This window comes from Pelodiscus sinensis, chromosome 4 (genome assembly GCF_052426305.1).
Source record: "Pelodiscus sinensis isolate ZL-2025 chromosome 4, ASM5242630v1, whole genome shotgun sequence".
Classification (NCBI taxonomy): domain Eukaryota; kingdom Metazoa; phylum Chordata; order Testudines; family Trionychidae; genus Pelodiscus; species Pelodiscus sinensis.
The window spans coordinates 43,902,230-43,921,134 of NC_143055.1; the positions used below are offsets into that span (position 1 = coordinate 43,902,230).

Genomic DNA, 18,905 nt, shown 5'->3' on the forward strand with positions numbered 1-18,905 from the left:
GTCGGATCCGCGTAAGTCGGGGACTGCCTGTACTACAATAATTTCTAGGATTCAGGAGAGCATAGAAGATCAGCCTAGAGATGTTGTACTGGCACCCGCACCTGGCGCCATTGTACTAACTAGCCAGTTACAGAGCAAGCTTTTCAGCATTTCCTGAAGGGGGAGGTCCTCAATCACCATTCTAACTGAGCCAATCACCAAGAACCTTTGAATTTCAGGGAACACCAACAGCTCGTTGGTATGTGACAGTGTCACTCCAAGGGCCGATGGAACTCCCAAACATACCTTTCTACAGTCTAGTATGAGAGTGCCCTCAATAGAGAATATGGGGATTCCCCAGAACATCACACTAACCATATCTTTCTGAGGTTTCATTCAGAGAACCTATCTATGACATAGTGGGGGTTGGGTTCACTCTTGTAGCCACGGTGTTCACTCTGTCTTTGCATTCAGTGTTTACTTTGTGCTGTATGTGATTCCTACTGTCCTGTGCTGCACTGTAGTCCTGTCATCTGAAGAAGTGGGCTATGCCCACGAAAGCTACCATCTACGGGTGTGTCTAGACTACCTAGTTTTGTCGACAAAAGTGGACTTTTGTCGACAAAACAATACCAGCGTCTATACTACCGCGGAGTTCTGTGGACATAACGTCGACAGAACTCCGCGGTTTTGTCGACGCTGGTATACCTCATTTTACGAGGCAAAACACCTTCTGTCGACAGAGTTCTGTCGACAGAAGGTGTTATTGCCTGTAACGTTGCGTCCAGACTACGGAGTTCTGTCGACAAAGCGGCTTTGTCGACAGAACTCCATGTGTCTGGATGCAAATTGTCGACGGAAGTTTTGTCGACAGTATCTGTCGACAAAACTTCCATCGACAAAACGCGGTAGTCTAGACGTACCCTACATGTTTTGTTAGTCTTCAGAGTGCTAGTTGTGGGGTTTTTGGTGTGTGTGTGTGTGTGTGTGTGTACGCGTGCGCATGGTGTGTGGTGCCCAGCGGGGAGATGGGATTTCTGGGTGAGAACTCCTGAGGGGAGGCACATAAGCAGTGGCCCAGGCCAGCCTGTCACCTGAGCTAGGTGGAGAATTCAGTCAGGTGACACTTGGGAATCTAATCAAAGGAGGAGGGGTGGCAGCCTGGTGGGATGTGAGCAGTTGCTGGGTGTGTTTGTTAGTTTTCAGCTGGGTCAGGGAGAATGCTTGCTAGTTGGGGCAGAGGTAGGATTGTATTGACTGCTTCTGGTTCCTGTAACAAGAAGTCTGAGCTACGCTGTGTCCCTGTGAACCAATAAACCTTCTGTTCTACTTGCTGGCTTGAGTGTCACGTCTTGCTGCAGATAGGGGGGTGCAGGGCCCGGTGACTACCCCACACTGTGACACCATCAGACAGCTCTGATGAAGAAAGTGTTAACTTGGATAAAAGGGGAACCTGAGTCTTGGTTTAGGAATGAAGACTCGGGAACCTGATGCAGCCAGTGGCAAGCCATAACCCCTACCTACCACATGATAGATCTTCGGGTATCATTAGAAAACTGATAATCTGCTGAATATTATGGCCTTGTTAAAGTGTGTCTAGTAGCATTTTATGCAAGATCATAAGATTTTATTATATAGTATTTTGTGGTGTGCCCGTAGACAAATTCCTCAGAGACAGAAAGGTTAGCCAATGTCCCAGCCAGGTTTCAGGGAAATTAATTGGTTAAATGGCCATTCTTTAGCAGGAGAAGGGGTGTGAGTCAGAAAATCTTCATGTTGAACAAAGGAAGAGCTTAAAGTTCCTACCAAACAGGCTTTCTGTCAGTCCTGACTCAGCTGAAAACAGATCTTTTGAAACAATTGGAGATGCTTCTTTACAATGCCTTGGGTCACTCCCTTTCTCTCTGTTCACCTTCTGGTGCAGGGGAAGAAATCCTGTCTGAAGAGAAGTTCAGGCAGTAAGACTGGAGAAAAAAGAGTGATGAGAAGCCTTTTAATTCACTTAGCTGTGTTTCACCCTTCATTTCCTTTTTAACTAATTCTGACATTTATGCTTTATTACTTTTGATAATTTAATATCTTTGTGTAGTCATAAACTTGTTTTATATAACCAGTGTGTTTGGATTAAAGTGTGGGGGGAAACATCCATTTGGGATAATAAAGCTTGTGCATGTGATCTCCAATGATGAAAGGATGGATCCTATATGAGTTTGCATTGTGCTGGGCAGTACAACATGCACGTTTCTAGAAAAAAGCGTGGATTGGAAAGTTTGCTGGTGTTCTCCTGTAGTGTAATTCAGGAGTGACTGATTATAGTTCTCATCCAGTTACATGCTAGAGACTGGAAAAACTTAAAAAACAATGAATAGTCTAGTAGCACATTAAAGACTAACAAAACATGTAGCTGGTATCATGACCTTTTGTGGGCACATCCACTAATGCAGTGGTCCCAACGTGGTGCCCATGGGCGCCATGGTGCTCGCCGGGCAATCTGGGCTGGCCATGCCCCTGGCCGTGCGGCAAGTGCCAGCCCCGGGCGCATGGGTGGCCTCTGCCCCAGGGTCACGGCACATGCCGGTGCCAGCCCTGGCCCCGGGTGCGCGGCGCCTGGGCGGCCCCTGCCCACGGTCGCAGCACATGCCGGTGCCAGCCCCGGGTGCGCGGTGCATGCTTGGCCTCTCCCCCAGGCCCGTGGCCTATGAGCGGCCCCACCCCTGGACGTGCAGCATGTGAGCGGCCCCGCCCCGAGGCGCCCGGCAGCCCCAAAACATTGGGGACCACTGCACTAATGTAATCTATGCCATTAAATGCCAGCAATGCCCCACTGCCATGTATATTGGCTGAACTGGACAGTCTCAATGGGAAAGAATTAATGGACACAAATCAGATATCTGAAAAGGCAATACATGAAAACCACTTTAACCTGCCTGGGCACTCATTAATGGATTTCCATGTCACCTTATACACTCTGGCTGCACACAACCTTCCACATCCTAATTACTTAACACCTCCATTGTTGGGTTGGTTGGTTAATTGTTCTTATCAGCCTCTTGTAACTACTGGAACAATCTATTCACTGTCTTTTTTTTCTCCATTTCCCTCCCCCCCCCCCCCTTCTCTTATTTATTGTTTTTGATGTTCTGGAGTGGTGGAGCTGTCTGGGTAGCAATGGTTCGTCAATATTTTGTAGTTTCTCTTTTAAATTTTAAAATTTAACTTTTTTTAAAAAAAAGCTGTAAAGTAACTTCATATGCTATGTGAAGAGAAAAGCAGAATAGTAGTTCTTTCATTTTTATTCTTTTTATAGGGCATATCAATATGGATTTAACAATTTTAACCTGTTTTAGACCCTGTGTCAACAAAGAAATAGCAGCAATTAAGATGAGGGAAGGAGAATGAACAAACTTCTTTTATTAGTACACTCAACAAATAAAATGTATATGTATTGAGAATGTTAAAATGTGATTAAGAAACCGTGTAGTCTAAAGCTGCACATCTAGTCCGCAAAGCATGTTACCCTGTCAAAGATAGTTATCAGGGGTAGTTTGGAATAATTTGTTCTTGTCAAATCCATGCTGACTATTACTTATCTTATAGTCTAGATGTATGCAAATTGATTCCTTAATTATTTGCTCCATTATCTTTCCTGGTACAGAAGTTAAGATGTCTGGTCTGTAATTCCCTGTATTTCCCTTTTTATAGGCGAGCGCTGTATTTGTTACTTTCCAGTCTTCTAAAATGTTTTCTCCTCAGTCATCTACTTGAGCATTCTAAGATGCATTTCATCAGGCCCTGGTGACTTGGAGACATCTAACTTGTCTAGGTAATTTTTAAACTTGTTTTTACCTATTTGAGCTTCTGAACCTATCCCATTTTTCCTTATATTCTCTATGTTAAATTTCCAATCACCACCAGCCTTTCTGGTGAAAACCAAAACAAAAAAGTTATCAAGCACGTCTGCCATGTCCTTATTATTCTGTTATTGTTTTTCCCTTTTCATTAGCTTGTCACATTGTCCTGTAGTGGCTCATGAGCATGAGTACTAACCTTAGGGCAAACTGTTAGAAACCAGGGAGCAACCCCAGAAACTGGCTGTAATTTCTATATAACCAATTATCAAATGTAATTTCCTCAGGCACTGTAGTAATGTTAACATAGACTCTCAGACAATTCCCTGAGGTCCCTGCCATACAGATAAATCTATTCAGGTTACTCTCAAGGCAAGTTACCTACCCGATATCAGTTGCATTTTAGCTCTCACATCAAAGACAATGCTTGTCACCAATCCTATAATAACTATCTAAATATTTATTAAAAAGGAAATTAGTTACTTTCAAGGTTAAAGCAGATAATAAATAAGTTACAATCTCAAGGTTGAAAAGGTAATAGAAGTTTCTATAATAAGCAAGCTCTGTATGTCCTTAGGGCTAATCCAGGCTCAACAGCTAGAGATCTCTTGCTAATGCTTAGAAAACCTGCTTCCTGCACCCCCATCCAAGCAACAAAGAGATGCATATCCTTTTTGTTAGGGATTTTTATTCTCTATCACTCCCCCTTAGAGCTACAGACTCAGCTGATGGGAGGAATTCAATTACAAGACCCATCTTCATAGAGGAGGGAGAGAAAACAATAAGTCTTTTGCCTTCTTTAATGTTCCAGTTTAGTCCATCTGCTGTTTGAGCCTTCCTTGTAAGGTAAGAACACCTTCTATTAGAGATCAGCATTTCACATGTGTTAAGGTGCCTCTCCAGTCTGGTGGCTTACACAGTTGCAGAGGCTTAAATACAAACACTCAAATATTACCTTGCTGTAAGGGATACAGATAAGTGAGATTCAATGCATGCATCAGTTGTGACAAGCATTCAGCACAGTCTAAACATGAACCATATTATTATAATTCTAATACCTATTTTAACAATACTAACATAAAGGTGAGCCAGACTGATTTCAGCTGTGTATTTGTCAACATTCAGTTGAGGCATGGAGAGGTTGGCATGAGCTGGAACCTGGTCTGTAAATGTCATGTAGTAGACAAAGAAAATAATTTCCAATTGCCCTGGCATAGGTTTCTTCAATATAAGAACATAAGAACGGCCGTACTGGGTCAGACCAAAGGTCGATCTAGCTCAGTAGCCTGTCTGCCAGGTGCCCCAGAGAGGGTGGACTGAAGACAATGATCAAGTGATTTGTCTCCTGCCATCCTTCTCCAGCCTCTGACGAACAGAGACCAGGGACACAATTTCTATCCCCTTGCTAATAGCCTTTTATGGACCTAACCTCCATGAAATTATCTCGCTTCTCTTTAAACTCCGTTATAGTCCTAGCCTTCACAGCCTCCTCTGGCAAGGAGTTCCACAGGTTGACTACACGCTGTGCGAAGAAGAACTTTCTTTTATTAGTTTTAATCCTGCTACCCATTAATTTCATTTGGTGTCCTCTAGTTCTTCTATTATGGAAACTAATAAATAACTTTTCTTTATCGGCCCTCTCCACACCACTCATGATTTTATATACCTCTATCATATCCCCCCTCAGTCTCCTCTTCTCTAAACTGAAAAGTCCCAGTTGCTTTAACTGCTCTTCATATGGGACCCGTTCCAAACCCCTAATCATTTTAGTTGCCCTTTTCTGAACCCTTTCCAAGGCCAAAATATCTTTTTTGAGGTAAGGAGACCACATCTGTACATAGTAGTCAAGATGTGGGCGTACCATAGTTTTATACAGGGGCAGTAAGATATTATGTGTCTTATTTTCTATCCCTTTCTTAATTCCTCGCATCCTATTTGCCTTTTTGACCACTGCTGCACACTGTGTGGAAGTTTTCAGAGAACTGTCCACGATAACTCCAAGATCTCTTTCCTGATTTGTCATAGCCAAATTAGACCCCATAATACTGTACGTATAGTTGGGGTTGTTTTTCCCAATGTGCATTACTTACACTTCTCCACATTAAATTTCATTTGCCATTTTGTTGCCCAATCACTCAGTTTGGTGAGATCTTTTTTGGAGTCCCTCACAGTCTGCTTCTGTCTTGACTATCCTAAACAGTTTGGTATCATCCGCAAACTTTACCACATCACTGCTTACCCCTTTCTCCAGATCATTTATGAATAAGTTGAAAAGGATTGGTACTAGGACTGACCGTTGGGGGACACCACTAGTTACCCCGCTCCATTCTGAAAATTTACCATTTATTCCTATCCTTTGTTTACTGTCTTTTAACCAGTTCTCAGTCCAAGAAAGGATCTTCCCTCTTATCCCATGGCCATGTAATTTACACAAGAGCCTTTGGTAAGGAACCTTGTCAAAGGCTTTCTGAAAATCTTAGTATACTGTATCTATTGGATCCCCCTTGTCTGCATGTTTGTTAACCCCTTCAAAGAACTCTAACAGATTAGTAAGACAGGATTTCCCTTTACAGAAACCATGTTGACTTTTGTCCAACAAATTATGTTCTTCTAAATGCCTCACAATTTTATTCTTTACTATTGTTTCAACTAATTTGCCCGGTACTGAAGTTAGACTTACCGGTCTATAATTGCCATGATCACCTCAAGAGCCCTTTTTAAATATTGGTGTCACGTTGGTTACCTTCAAGTCATTAGGTACGGAAGCTGATGTAAAGGTTAGGATACAAACCACAGATAATAGTTTAGCAGTTTCCCATTTAAGTTCTTTTAGAACCCTTGGATGAATGCCATCTGGTCCTGGAGATTTGTTAACATAAAGTTTTTCTATTTGTTCCAAAACCTCCTCTAATGACACTTCAATCCAGGACAGTTCCTCAGATTCATCACCCACAAAGGACGGTGCAGATTTGGGAATCTCCCTAATGTCCTCAGCCGTGAAGACTGAAGCAAAGAAATCATTTAGTTTATCCGCAATGGCTTTATGGTCCTTGATTGCTCCTTTTATATCTCGATCGTCTAGGGGACCCACAGGTTTTTTTAGCAGGCTTCCTGCTTCTAATGGTCTTAAAAAACATTTTGTTATTTCTTTGAGAGCTTTTGGCTAGCTGTTCCTCAAAATCTTTTTTTGCTTTTCTTATTACATTTTTACACTTAATTTGACAGTGATTATGTTCCTTTCTATTTATCTCACTAGGATTGGACTTCCACTTCTAAGAAGATGCCTTTTTGTCCCTCACTGCTTCTTTTACATGGTGGTTAAGCCACGGTGACTCTTTTTTAGGTCTCTTGCTATGTTTTTTAATTTTGGGGTATACATTTAAGTTGGGCCTCTATTATGGTGTCTTTGAAAAGTGCCCATGCAGCTTGCAGGGATTTGGCTCTAGTCACTGTGCCTTTTAATTTATGTTTAACTAACCTTCTCATTTTTGCGTAATTCCCCTTTTTGGAATTAAATGCCAGAGTGCTGGACTGCTGAGGTGTTCTTCCTACCACAGGAATGTTAAATGTTATTATATTATGGTCACTATTCCCAAGCGGTCCTGCAATGGTTATCTCCTGGACCTAATCCTGCACTCCACTCAGGACTAAATCGAGAATTGCCTCTCCCCTTGTGGGTTCCTGTACCAGCTGCTCCAAGAAGCAGTCATTTAAGCTATTGAGAAATTTTATCTCTGCTTCTCTTCCTGAGGTGACATGTATCTAGTCAATATGGGGATAATTAAAATCCCCCATTATTATAGAGTTCTTTATTTTGGTAGCCTCTGTAATCTCCCTCAGCATTTCAATATCAGTATCGCTGTCCTGGTCAGGTGATCAGTAATATATCCCTACGGCTAATTTCTTATTATTGGAGCATGGAATTACTATCCATAGCGATTCTATTGAACATGTTGATTCATTTATTAGTTTTATTTCATTTGATTCTACATTATCTTTCACTTAGTGCCACTCCGCCACCCACCCGGCCTGCTCTATCCTTTCGATATATTTTATATCCCGGTATGATTGTGTCCCACAGATTTTCCTCATTCCACCAGGTTTCAGTGTTGCCTATTATGTCAATCTCCTCCTTTAATACGAGGTACTCTAGTTCACCCATCTTATTAGTCAGACTCCTAGCATTTGTGTAGAAGCACTTTAGAAATTTGCCACTGCTTATTTGCTTGCCTTTCCCTGATGCATTGGATTCCTTTATATGCGGTTGTTTGTCTGCTCTGGCCCATGGTTTGTCCTCTCCCCTCCTCTCTTTCTGACTACAGCTTAGAGAATCTTTATCAATGGATTCTCCTCTAAGAGAATTCTCCATCTGATTTACGTGCATCTCCGCACCAATCGGCTTTCCCCCATCTCTTAATTTAAAAACTGCTCTACGGCCTTTTTCATGTTTAGTGCCAGCAGTCTGGTTCCACCCTGGTTTAGGTGGAGCCCATCCTTCCTGTATAGGCTCCCCCTCTCCCAAAAGTGTCCCCTAATAAATCCAAACCCCTCTTCCCTACACCATCGTCTCATCCAGACATTGAGACTCTGAAGCTCTGCCTGCCTACCTGGCCCTGTGCGTGGAACTGGAAGCATTTCCGAGAATGCCACCATAGAGGTCCTGGATTTCAGTCTCTTTCCTAGCAATCTAAATTTGGCCTCCAGGACATCTCTCCTACCCTTCCCTACGTCATTGGTACCTACATGTACCACGACCACCGGCTCCTCCCCATCACTACACATAAGTCTATCTAGATGCCTGAAGAGACCCAGAGTAATTCAAAAAATGTGTGACTGGCTCCTTAAGAACCACCTGGGGAGACTCCTGGCAACCCTTTTGAAATGTAATGTCGATAAGGTTGCCAGATGGTTGAAACAAAAATACCCGCCCCCCCAAAATGCCATGAAAAAATTCTGTTGAAGGGGGGAAAAAAAGGCGGGGGGGGGGGGGGGGGGGGAGGGGGACACCAAAGTTGTTGAGCCAAAAAAAAAAGGACTCCAGACTTAAGCAAGCAAGCAAAAAAAAAAAAAAAACAAACACATTAGAATAAAACAGCATGTCCCCTTTAAGAATGAGTGCAGGGATAGGAACAGGGGAGCGGTTGAGCACTAAGACCCTTGGTCAGCAGCCATTTTGTGCTTGTAGCCTTGCAGAACCAAGTAAGCATGGGGTCGGGGTCTGGGGGCGTTAGGAGCCGGGGAGGGGTAGGGGCGGGAGGCCGTCCGCTGAGTATTTGTAGGGTTGCCAGGGGCCCGGCATTTTCGCCTTCTAGCTGGGGAGGAAAATCAGAAAATACCGGACATATTAGGTGTCCGGTATTCTCTGCATTTTTTTTACCAGACAGGAGGCGAAAATACTGGACTGTCCAGGTGAATACTGGACAACTGGCAACCCTAAATGGCGACCCATATTTGGGTCCGACCCATAGGTTGGGAAACCCTGCATTAGTTGAAGATGAGTCATAAGGGAACTGTGATCCATCATGTCTCTCTACCAGAACACCTCTCTGTTACACTAGTGGAGGAAGAGCTGCTGGTATAGGCAGCGATGAAACTGTTTCCACTGGCAGAGAAACCCCTACAGATGGGACATTCCAATAGCTATTCTTAGCTGTTCAAGAGATGCCCACTTTACCACTGTTTGCAACTTGCAGCTTTTTTTGGTTATTCTTAGAATGTGCCGGTGCTTCTGACTATAACACAATATGAACTGTAAGAATAAGAGATATGTTTCAGAATACTAACTTGGGTTGATATGAGCAGAGGAGGCATACAAATGCAGCAGATATATACTCAAATTGTGCTAATAGAAACCGTGTTCTGAGCATAATACACCACACTAAGAGTGCATGATTTTCTAAAGATGAAACGCCAGTTGGAACAATGATAAATTCAACTTATTAACTCTGTTCCTGGCTGTGTAGTAGCAGGGCCTATATTTCTTGTTCCTACTTTAAATACTCATTTTTTTTGGCCAGTCTTTGTCTGCAAGTCTGATTTTTCAGTTACCACTTGTTTTGGTGATTGATACACACATTAATATTTGCCAAGACTTCACTTGTTTGAATTACCGCTGTATTTAATGAAAATAAAATACTTTCAGAGTACTTTTATGTTTTATATAGGATTTCTTGGTTACTGGATCTTGCAAGGGCACTCAGTGGAGTGGAAAAAGAAATCCCCTTCTCTCCAAATACAATTACAGTGTCTGATCTCTCTTGGGTGCAGGGACTGCTTTCTGTGCAGAGTTTGAAATCGTACCAAAGAGGGCAGAGAGGAGTTTCTGCCATCGCCATAGTCCTCCATAGCTGGTTAGCAAGAGCTGGCCAGGTACAGAGGGAAGCACATTTCACCATCCTAAGGATGAACAAAATATGCTCTCCTTGGGCACCAAGGAGTTACAGGTACAATCCCCCTCTGGAGCTCCACAGGCAGTACCTTCCCTTCACCCCTGTAGGTTTTTGCCTATTAGGCATAGCTAAATTAGAATGAATTAGAGATGCCGCTTTTACATGTTCTTCACAAATTAAGAATTTGATGCTAGGCAGTTGTATGTTCTGCATAGACTTCTGAGTATCATTAATTAGTAATTCTGGATTTATTTTTAAATCATTGCCTTTAATGTTGATGGGGGAAGTGGTTGTATGTATATGATTAATATAATCAACTTAGCTCATTTCAAAACTTTCCTTCCTAAGCAGAAGTAGTTTACTTTCAAATATTTATTTTTTATTTTTGCTGCCCCCCTGTGCTGCTGCCTCTGTATCTGGCTGAAATGCTGGCTCCTGGCATGCATTGGCTGCCACCCCGCGCTGCTGCCTCTATCAGATGTAGGGCTCACCTGGCCCAGATACCCCCTCCCCCCAATACCTGCACTCCCTCCCATAGAGCCCAGCTTCACGGCCTCCCTTTTGCCCAACACCTTCTCCCCCCCCCCCCACACACATGCATATTGCTCAGTGATCCAAAGGGAAAGACAGGTTCATGATCCCAGGCTTTCATGGAGTTTGTTGCATTCCGTCCTCTCCTTTCCTCACGGCATGCTAGGAACTGCAGCTGCCAGGAACCTTCTAGCTCTCTCCCTTTCACCCTGGCAGTGTCTCTGTGTGCAAGCTGGGCTCTGCAGAGTCCAGCAGCCCTTAGTAGCATCTAGCAGTACTGCTAGCCTGGGGAGGGCAAAAGGGCTTCCAGCCCCAGGCTAATTATGGCCCGGGGGTGGGAGAGCACGAAGCGTTCTCCCACCCTGTGAGCAGTATGCAGGGCTTTGAAGCGCCATGCGCTACTCGCAGGGCGGGAGGAGACGTCATGCACTCCCCCGCCCTCAAGCCCTGATTGGCCTGGGGGCAGGAGGAGTGTGCGAAGTTTTCTCCACTCTCCGTCTCCCCGCTCTGTGAGGAGCACACGGCACTTCAAAGTTCTGTACGTTCGCATAGGGTGGGAGCAGGGTGAGGGAGGCCAATCAGGACTTGGAGGCGGGGGAGCGCCTCCTTTGAAGTGCCACGCGCTCCCCCGCCCCATGACCAATCAGGGTCTGGGGGCAAGGGAGTGTGTGAAGCCTCTTCCTGCCCTGCCAGGGGCATGGGGGCCTAGTAGGAAGGAGAGGCAAAGGGGCTCCACCACCCCCAGATCAGCTATGGTTTGGGTTGGGGAAGCCCAGAAGCATTCTGGTCCCGCCCCTTCCGGGATGGCCGAGGGCCACTTCAGAAATTTTTGAAGTGGTCCCCTGCCAAAAATTATTGACCACACTTGTGCTAGTCTATCTGCTACTACACTGGCAAAAAATTATTGCCCACCCCTGTGCTATCCTTTCTGCTTGTGCAGCATTCATTTCTGCAAAATTCTGGATAGTACACGGACATAGAATTTTCCCAGGAATAATAGATATAGATAACTAATTGCTTTCCATATTGGCCTGGTATAATAATTAGTGGGACACAAAGTGCTGTTTCATTTTGCTAGCTGACAACCAAAATAATTATTTTTTAAAAGGGCTTTTGTACTTCTGTACTTTATGATATTTAAGCACCCAAAAGGCTTTTAACAAGACATTTTTCTGCTTGTTTTTATCTTTAGAAATATCAGGAATGTAAAGTTTAATCTTTCCTGATTTTGCTTGAAGACCCATGCAAAATATTGGAGATATTTACTGGTATTGCTAATGCTTTAATAGAGGGGGCTGAGGATGCTACATCTTTAGCAAAGGTTACATTTCCCCAAAATGGTAATTGACTGTAGAAATTCAATTGGTGTTGTTAAAAAGATTTTTAAACTGATTTAAATAGTCCTTCCTCTTTCACTTGCTTAACTTCCACCTTCTTGGATCTTGTAATGTCGTTTCACTAGTTTGTCTGTCTAGGCAGGACCTGAATGTCTAGTGTAAAAAAATAAAAATAGAAGCTCTTTCTTCCCATCCCTTGAACATTAAACAGAAAATCAACCTTTCACCCCAATAAAATAAAATGCTTTTTAGAGCTTTAAATACCTAAGTGCTAATGCAGTGGAAATTCAGTTGCCTATTTTGAAGCATTTCTCCATTCTCTTTCCAGACCTTCTATCAGTAATGTGGCTATCGGAGATATGAAAGGCACCTTGCCTTGTTTTCTCTGAACTTCATAAAACCAACATTATATGGGTGAAATAATTCAGAAAGGAAACTTGTTCTGAATAACAGAATGCCAAAGAAAAGGAAAAATCTGGGTATGAGTCCCTCCAGGAAGATCATGGATTCTGAGAGAATGGCAGCTTCTGGTGAAGGACTGGTACCACCTCCAGGAGATGAAGCTGTGTCACAAGCAATTTACAATGTCAATAAGGAGGATCTCTTCAGCAGCATGTCAGAAATGTTTTCTGACCTGGATCATAATGTGGTTTATATGGTACTATCTGAATGTGATTTTAAAGGTAAATAAAATGTTAACAGTTGGATTTCATAGGCAAATTCTGCTCTGGTAGGTGGTGTAGCTTCCGCAGACTTCTGCAATGTTTTTAGATGTCAGAATTAAACTTTTGATGAGAACATGAGTGTGATGAGATGTTCACCCCACACATTTACCTTTTCGGGTTAATATTGGCTAGAGAGGTCAATTAGCTGTTGATTGCACCTGAAGAGGAGCTAGGATGCAATGAGGCTTAGCTGGCCATAAAGCTCACCTGGGCAGAAGCAGCTGCGGCTTCTGTAACTTAGCAACTATGTAGGATTCTCAGATTAATTACATTTTTGTGATGTTGGTAAGAACCCTGCTTTTCTGACTGCCATTTTTGAGTTTAGCCACTATGTAAGACTGTCCCATATTCGGTATGGGTGTCTGTTACATATCAATCTCAGTAATGTTATATCATATCAAAATGAGCTCAGTGTAGCTAGAGACATAAAAGGTAACAAAGAAACGGTCTACAAATATATTAGAAGCAAGAGGAAGACCAAAGACAGGGTAGACCCATTGCCCAGTGAAGACGGAGAAACAATAACAGAAAACTTGGAAATCCTTAATGACAGAAATCCTTAATGACTTCTTTGTTTTGGTTTTCACCATGAAGGTTGGTAGTGACTCGATGTCTAACATAGTGAATTAGGGATGTAAGTGACTAATCGATTCCCTGCCTTGCGGGGGGAGCAGGAGCCGGAGCTGGGGGGGAGCCGGTTTCAAAGCCAGTTTTCCCCCACATCGTCTCTGTGGGAAGTCGGGGAGGCAGGGAAGCAGTGGAGACAAGGCGCAAGCCAGGAATCAGCTGATTCCTGGCTCGTGTCCAGTCCCAGACACTGCGCCTCTGATTTTTAAATGTATTAAGAGTCTGCCAGCTCTTAATACATTTAAAAATCAGAAGTGCAGCAAGGAGACCTGGTGCGAGCCAGGACGGCTGATTCCTGGCTTGTGCTGGGTCTCTCCTTCCCATGTATTAAGAGCCAATAGGCTCTTTTTAATGTTAAGTGTAGATGTTTTTAAAGTTTATAATTTAATAGACTTTCATGCCATTTAGATATATAAGAATTATCCCTTTTAAAATTCAAGTGGCTATCATCACCAATTAAAAATGTGGGAGTTTTTTTAGATGGTTTTTATAACAAGTGTGATAAAATAATAGATTTGTCTTGAGGTTGGCTGGAGGATACACAGGAAATATTAATGTACCCACCAAGCAATGTTTCCATGAATCTTTTTCATCCTGATGTGGCTTTTTTTCCCCATCCATGTGTGAATGTGCCCTAGTAATAGAAACAAAAAACCTAGCTGTGGGTACTCTGCTAATCAACGGGGCAGCATCTGAATCTCTCCAGGGTGACCGCATAAGCACACAGCTTACAAGGAACATTGCCACCAAGGGAATTGTTATTTGCAATAATTTTGGTAGATATGTAAAGTATAATAGTAGCATGTTATATTTAAAAGAATCTATCCACAAAGATAATCCTTTCAAAATATAAAAACTATAATACCCACCCACACAGGCCATTTGTGAGACTTACTGAAGGAAGCATACTTCATAAAGAAACTGTTGAACAATTATTTGAAGTATTAAAGATTTTCCTTTCTTTGGCTTTAAGTCTGCTCTGTTTGTTTACGGGTATGTGTGTGCATAAGCGTACTTGTCTGTGTGAATAGATTTTTTTTTAAACACTTCCAGTCTTTCCTATCCTATTAATAGATTTCTTGGTGTAGTTTTCTATCCACGTTTTGACTGGTGTGCTTTTCAGATAGATCTGGCCAAATATTCTGAGGGAGCAAATAAGATGGAAGGGGGAGGAAGAAAAAGTCGGTTTCCTCTTATCAGTAGATTTAGTCTGTCATCTGGCATGGAGGGATGGTTTTTGTCTAGGGGTGTTACATATTTATTAATTGAATATTCATGTAACCGCACCAAAACTTTGCTGTTATATGATTATTCGATAGTCTCTGGGGGTGGGGTCAGCAGCCAGTGCGTTCCTGGCCTTGCTCCCGGGGGCGCCCTGCTACCCTGCACTGCTGCCTCTCTAGCAGAGTCAGCAGCGCAGGCTGGCAGGCAAGAGCGGGTTTTTAAATGGGCTCCCTGTGAAGACTGGCTCTCACCTACCACCCTGCACTGCTGCCTCTGATAGAGAGGCAGCACACGGGTGAGGCAGCGGGGACAGATGGCATGTAGTCAATAGGATTAACCAATAAACCCAGGTTTATTGTCTAATCTCTATTTTTTTTGGCTATATTTTATCTTTCTCCTGTGAACCAATTCTAAAAGGGAAACTTATCACTATCGCTTTCTTTATGGAGGGTTAATGCAACAAATGAGGAGGAAAAGCTAGCCAGATCCCCTAAAGTAAAAGGAAGAACTACCCATCAAGAAAGAGAGAGAGAAAATGTATTTCCCCTGAGTGTGAAAGTTTTTTCAACCTAGTCCTTTTTAACACATGGAAAAGTCCCAGCTTATTTTAGTAATCTGGAGACTCTCATGCTCCCTCCCCCAATGTATTTTGTCATTAACACTTTTAACTAGTCTGGGCTATAACAATAAAAAGATTTCTGTGACAGTTTCTTTTTTTTTTTCCCCTTTTTATCTCAATTCTCCTTTTTGTGATTATTTCAGTTTATTTCATCCTATTTCTCTCTACCTATATCTATTTAAATAACAACAAATGGTCTGGTCGCTCTTTGTAGACTAAAAACATGTAGATGGTATCATGAGCTTTCATGGGCACAGCCCACTTCTTCAGATGACCAGAGTCCCACGAAAGCTCGATACGATCTACTTGTTTTGTTAGTCTATAAAGTGCTACCAGACCATTTGTTGTTTTTTTAAGTTTATCCTATACAGACTAACTCGGCTACCCATTGAAACTTATAACTATTTAATCAGTCTTGTAATCTTTTTTTCTTTATGCTCATTTAAACTTAGCTTCGCAGTTCATTTACTTTTTTGCATATTATACTGTTGTATTGAAGTGTGTGCAGATTAAGTTGAACCTTTTTTGTAAAAGTCGGGGGAAAGTCTGCTAGCAAATGAATTGGTAAATTCTATAAATTCAGGGTTTGTTATGAATAATGTTTCGTGAATAATAGATGTAAAAAGTTATTTAAATTTTCTTTATTTATTTTATTTATCTTACCTAACAGTTGAAACTGCTATGGATTGTCTGCTAGAACTTTCCACAGCTGCTAAGAGAGTCGCATCTTCAAAAATCTCAGGTTTTGATTCAATAGCATCATCTTTGTCTCATCTTAGCCAGCAAAGCTCTATTGCAAATGAAATAGTGGGAGAAAGTTATGCAAAAGAAGATATTGTGAACTTTAAAGAAGAATCTGAAAAGATCTTATCACCTGATATTCAGCTGACTGAAGAACTGGATTCCTTGATACAAACTGCTTTTGAGAAATACAGTCAGGGACACACATTGTATGATTCCACAAATGTCAAAATCACAGGAAATCAGCATACGACACTGGACCAGAATAATTCTAATGGCATTAATGAATTTCCTGAGAGGAAAAAATCCAGTTTAGGGTTTAATGCCATGCTTTCTCTACAGCAAGTGGAGAGACAGAATGAGAAATTAGAAAACTTCTCTCTGTTAAACTCAGAGTGTTACAGATCTTCTCAACCAGCTGTACATAAGTCTAGCATTCAAACAAAGGATAGTTCATCAGCTGACATGGACATTTTTGCACAAGTATCAGTAAGCTCCTGTTTGCAGGAAATTGATACTGACAATGCTGCCCAAGTCATTAAACCAATAAACTCAGAACTGGCTTGTAGAAATCTCGATCAATCACAGAATGTTGTTTCAGAGTATGAAAGGTTGAATGTTGCTTCTGGTAATTTCTTCCCGGGACTTGTAACAGCTTCTACAACTGCTAGTGGAAATTCCAGGTCAAAATACCTTCTTCAACAGGAAAGTGTGGCTATGTGTAGTGGCCACAAAAGTATTTCTCTCCCTGAAGAGATTACATCAGCTGAAGGATCCACTCTCAGATCACCACAACATGTGGATGTTCATCAAGGATGGAATTCACATTTTTCTCCAGTACCTCAGCAATCTCCACAGCCTTCTTGGAATCCAGCTACTCCTGTGTTTTGTCAATCAGGTGGAAGTCACAGCTTTGTAACTCCAGTAGCTATTAGTCCTGGACAATGGAGACCTGTTTTAGACTACAGAACATATGGCAAAGGGGTTTCATATGTCTGGGATAACAACGCTTCTCCGAAGGTATGGGGAAATCAAGATGGAATCCAAAAAATGAACCTCTCTCAAGTACACCAACCACCAATATGTCCAGTGATGAGAAAAAAGACACATCTCATAGGTCAAATACTTGTTCTTCTCAGAGGGGTTCCAGGATCAGGAAAATCTTTTTTGGCAAGGTAGAACATTTATATTATGTGTTTATAAGATAAATCACTTAGCACAGTGGTCCCCAAATTGAGAGGCATGGAAGAATGTTCAGGAGGGTCTGGTGAGACCCGGCCTAGCCCTCACAGTGGGTAGGAAGGGAGTATCGCTGTGCGCTGCTCTACTCCCAGCACCACTCTGGTCCCACCGCCTAGCCAAAGGTCTGGCCTTAGCCACTGGCTGCAGCTCCCAGCTATGGATCCACACCCACCTTTGGCTTACAACCCCAGCTATGGCCCTCCCCCCAATTGTGGCCATACTCCCAGGTGTGGCCCAAACTTCAGCGCTAGTCCCACTCCGACTCTGGCTCCAACTGCAGCCCGGCCTTGTCTCCTGACCATGTCTGTATGATTTATTAACAACAAAACAACAAAAATAGTTTTCTGTTCTGCCTCATTTAAGCCCCAATTCCCCTGTATGTCCAAACTGCACTCAGGCATAGGGGACATTAGTAACTGCATGGAGCTGAGTCGGTTGCATCTCCTTTAGCCTTGGACTGCTGGAGCAGGTTAGGGCCTACTCTAACGTCTGTCTCTGGTGCAACCTCCATAATGAAGCTTATGCTAGCAGAAAATCAAGTTTGATAGAGCTCAGCTCCACCCTGCCCCTCCTGTCCCTGGGTCACCTCTGCCATGTCCCTATCTCCTCATAGCATCAGAGGTGGATTTAGCTGGGAATATGTCAAGTCTGACACTTTTACAATTGTTGACACTCCTCTGGGAAGACTTCTGTGTATATCTGTGTATATCAATTTTATTTTAAACCAAGTAAGTCAGGGGTGGGGAGCCTTTTCTTGGGTTGGGGGGCTGCTGACTCACAGCAAAATCAATTGGGGGGGGCCGCACACAAGTGAGAAGCTGGAGATATTTAAGAACAGGTTAGATAGACATCTGTCAGGGATGGTGTAGACGGAGCTTGGTCCTGCCTTGAGGGCGGGGGGCTGGACTCGATGACCTCTCGAGGTCCCTTCCAGTCCTATTATTCTATGATTCTATGATAAATACCATCACTGATGTGGCCCCAGACTGAGAGAGAGAAAGACAGTCCCCACAATCCCCTCCCACACTGGAGCCTAAGGGGGCCCAACCTAGTAGATTTTGTTCACTCCAGCCCTGCAGTGGGGCAGCAGGGGGTTGACTCTCCAGCATGGGTTCCCCAATGCTGAGGGGGCCCTGAGCCTTGGGGGCTAGGCCTGAGAGTCTCCACACCTGAAATAGGTGGTGTATAGTGACCTTGAGAATCCAGCTCTTTGTTTTCTGTGCAACAATTAGAAAGATTTTTGATAGTTATAATACTCAATTTCAGATATCTGCCGATATGTTCTATTGCCACTTATGCAAACAAAACTATGTGGGACTGTTGATGCAGAAGCATATAATTAAATATAGCTACTTATTTTTTTCTATTTGAAACCAAAGTTACTAAGACTATTGACAAAGGAGAGTGAATTCTGCTCTGTTGCCTTAATTAGGAGGCAAGCTGGCTTTTTAGCTCATGTGGTAGAGCCTCATGGCTTTAGCTCCCAAATTCCCAGGTTCAGTCCCACCTGCTGATGTCCTGAGTCTGTTAGCTTTACATATTATTATTCAGTGTTTTTAAAATTAAATTATATTTTATCTCTTCAGGTTTATTTTTCTTTAACTTTTATTTTTGCGTGTGTGAAGTTAGTCCTTAATTTCTTT

General features: G+C 42.7%; 1 protein-coding gene across 8 annotated transcripts in view; it reads left to right on the forward strand.

The window, feature by feature from the left end:
- Positions 1 to 18,905, forward strand: part of N4BP2 (NEDD4 binding protein 2) — a 77,077-nt gene that overhangs the window by 17,406 nt on the left and 40,766 nt on the right. For 2 of the 8 annotated variants that reach the window (XM_075930549.2, XM_025187932.3), the window contains exons 3-6: positions 3,682 to 3,802; positions 4,539 to 4,673; positions 12,413 to 12,767; positions 15,950 to 17,195. In XM_075930549.2, coding sequence (XP_075786664.2) covers positions 12,539 to 12,767; positions 15,950 to 17,195 — 1,475 coding nt within the window. In that variant the 5' untranslated portion in view covers positions 3,682 to 3,802; positions 4,539 to 4,673; positions 12,413 to 12,538. Of the gene's footprint in view, positions 1 to 3,681; positions 3,803 to 4,538; positions 4,674 to 7,083; positions 7,171 to 10,094; positions 10,271 to 12,412; positions 12,768 to 15,949; positions 17,196 to 18,905 lie in introns of all 8 variants that reach the window. The other 6 variants (XM_089777848.1, XM_025187933.3, XM_089777849.1 and 3 more) reach the window with 6 other exon arrangements.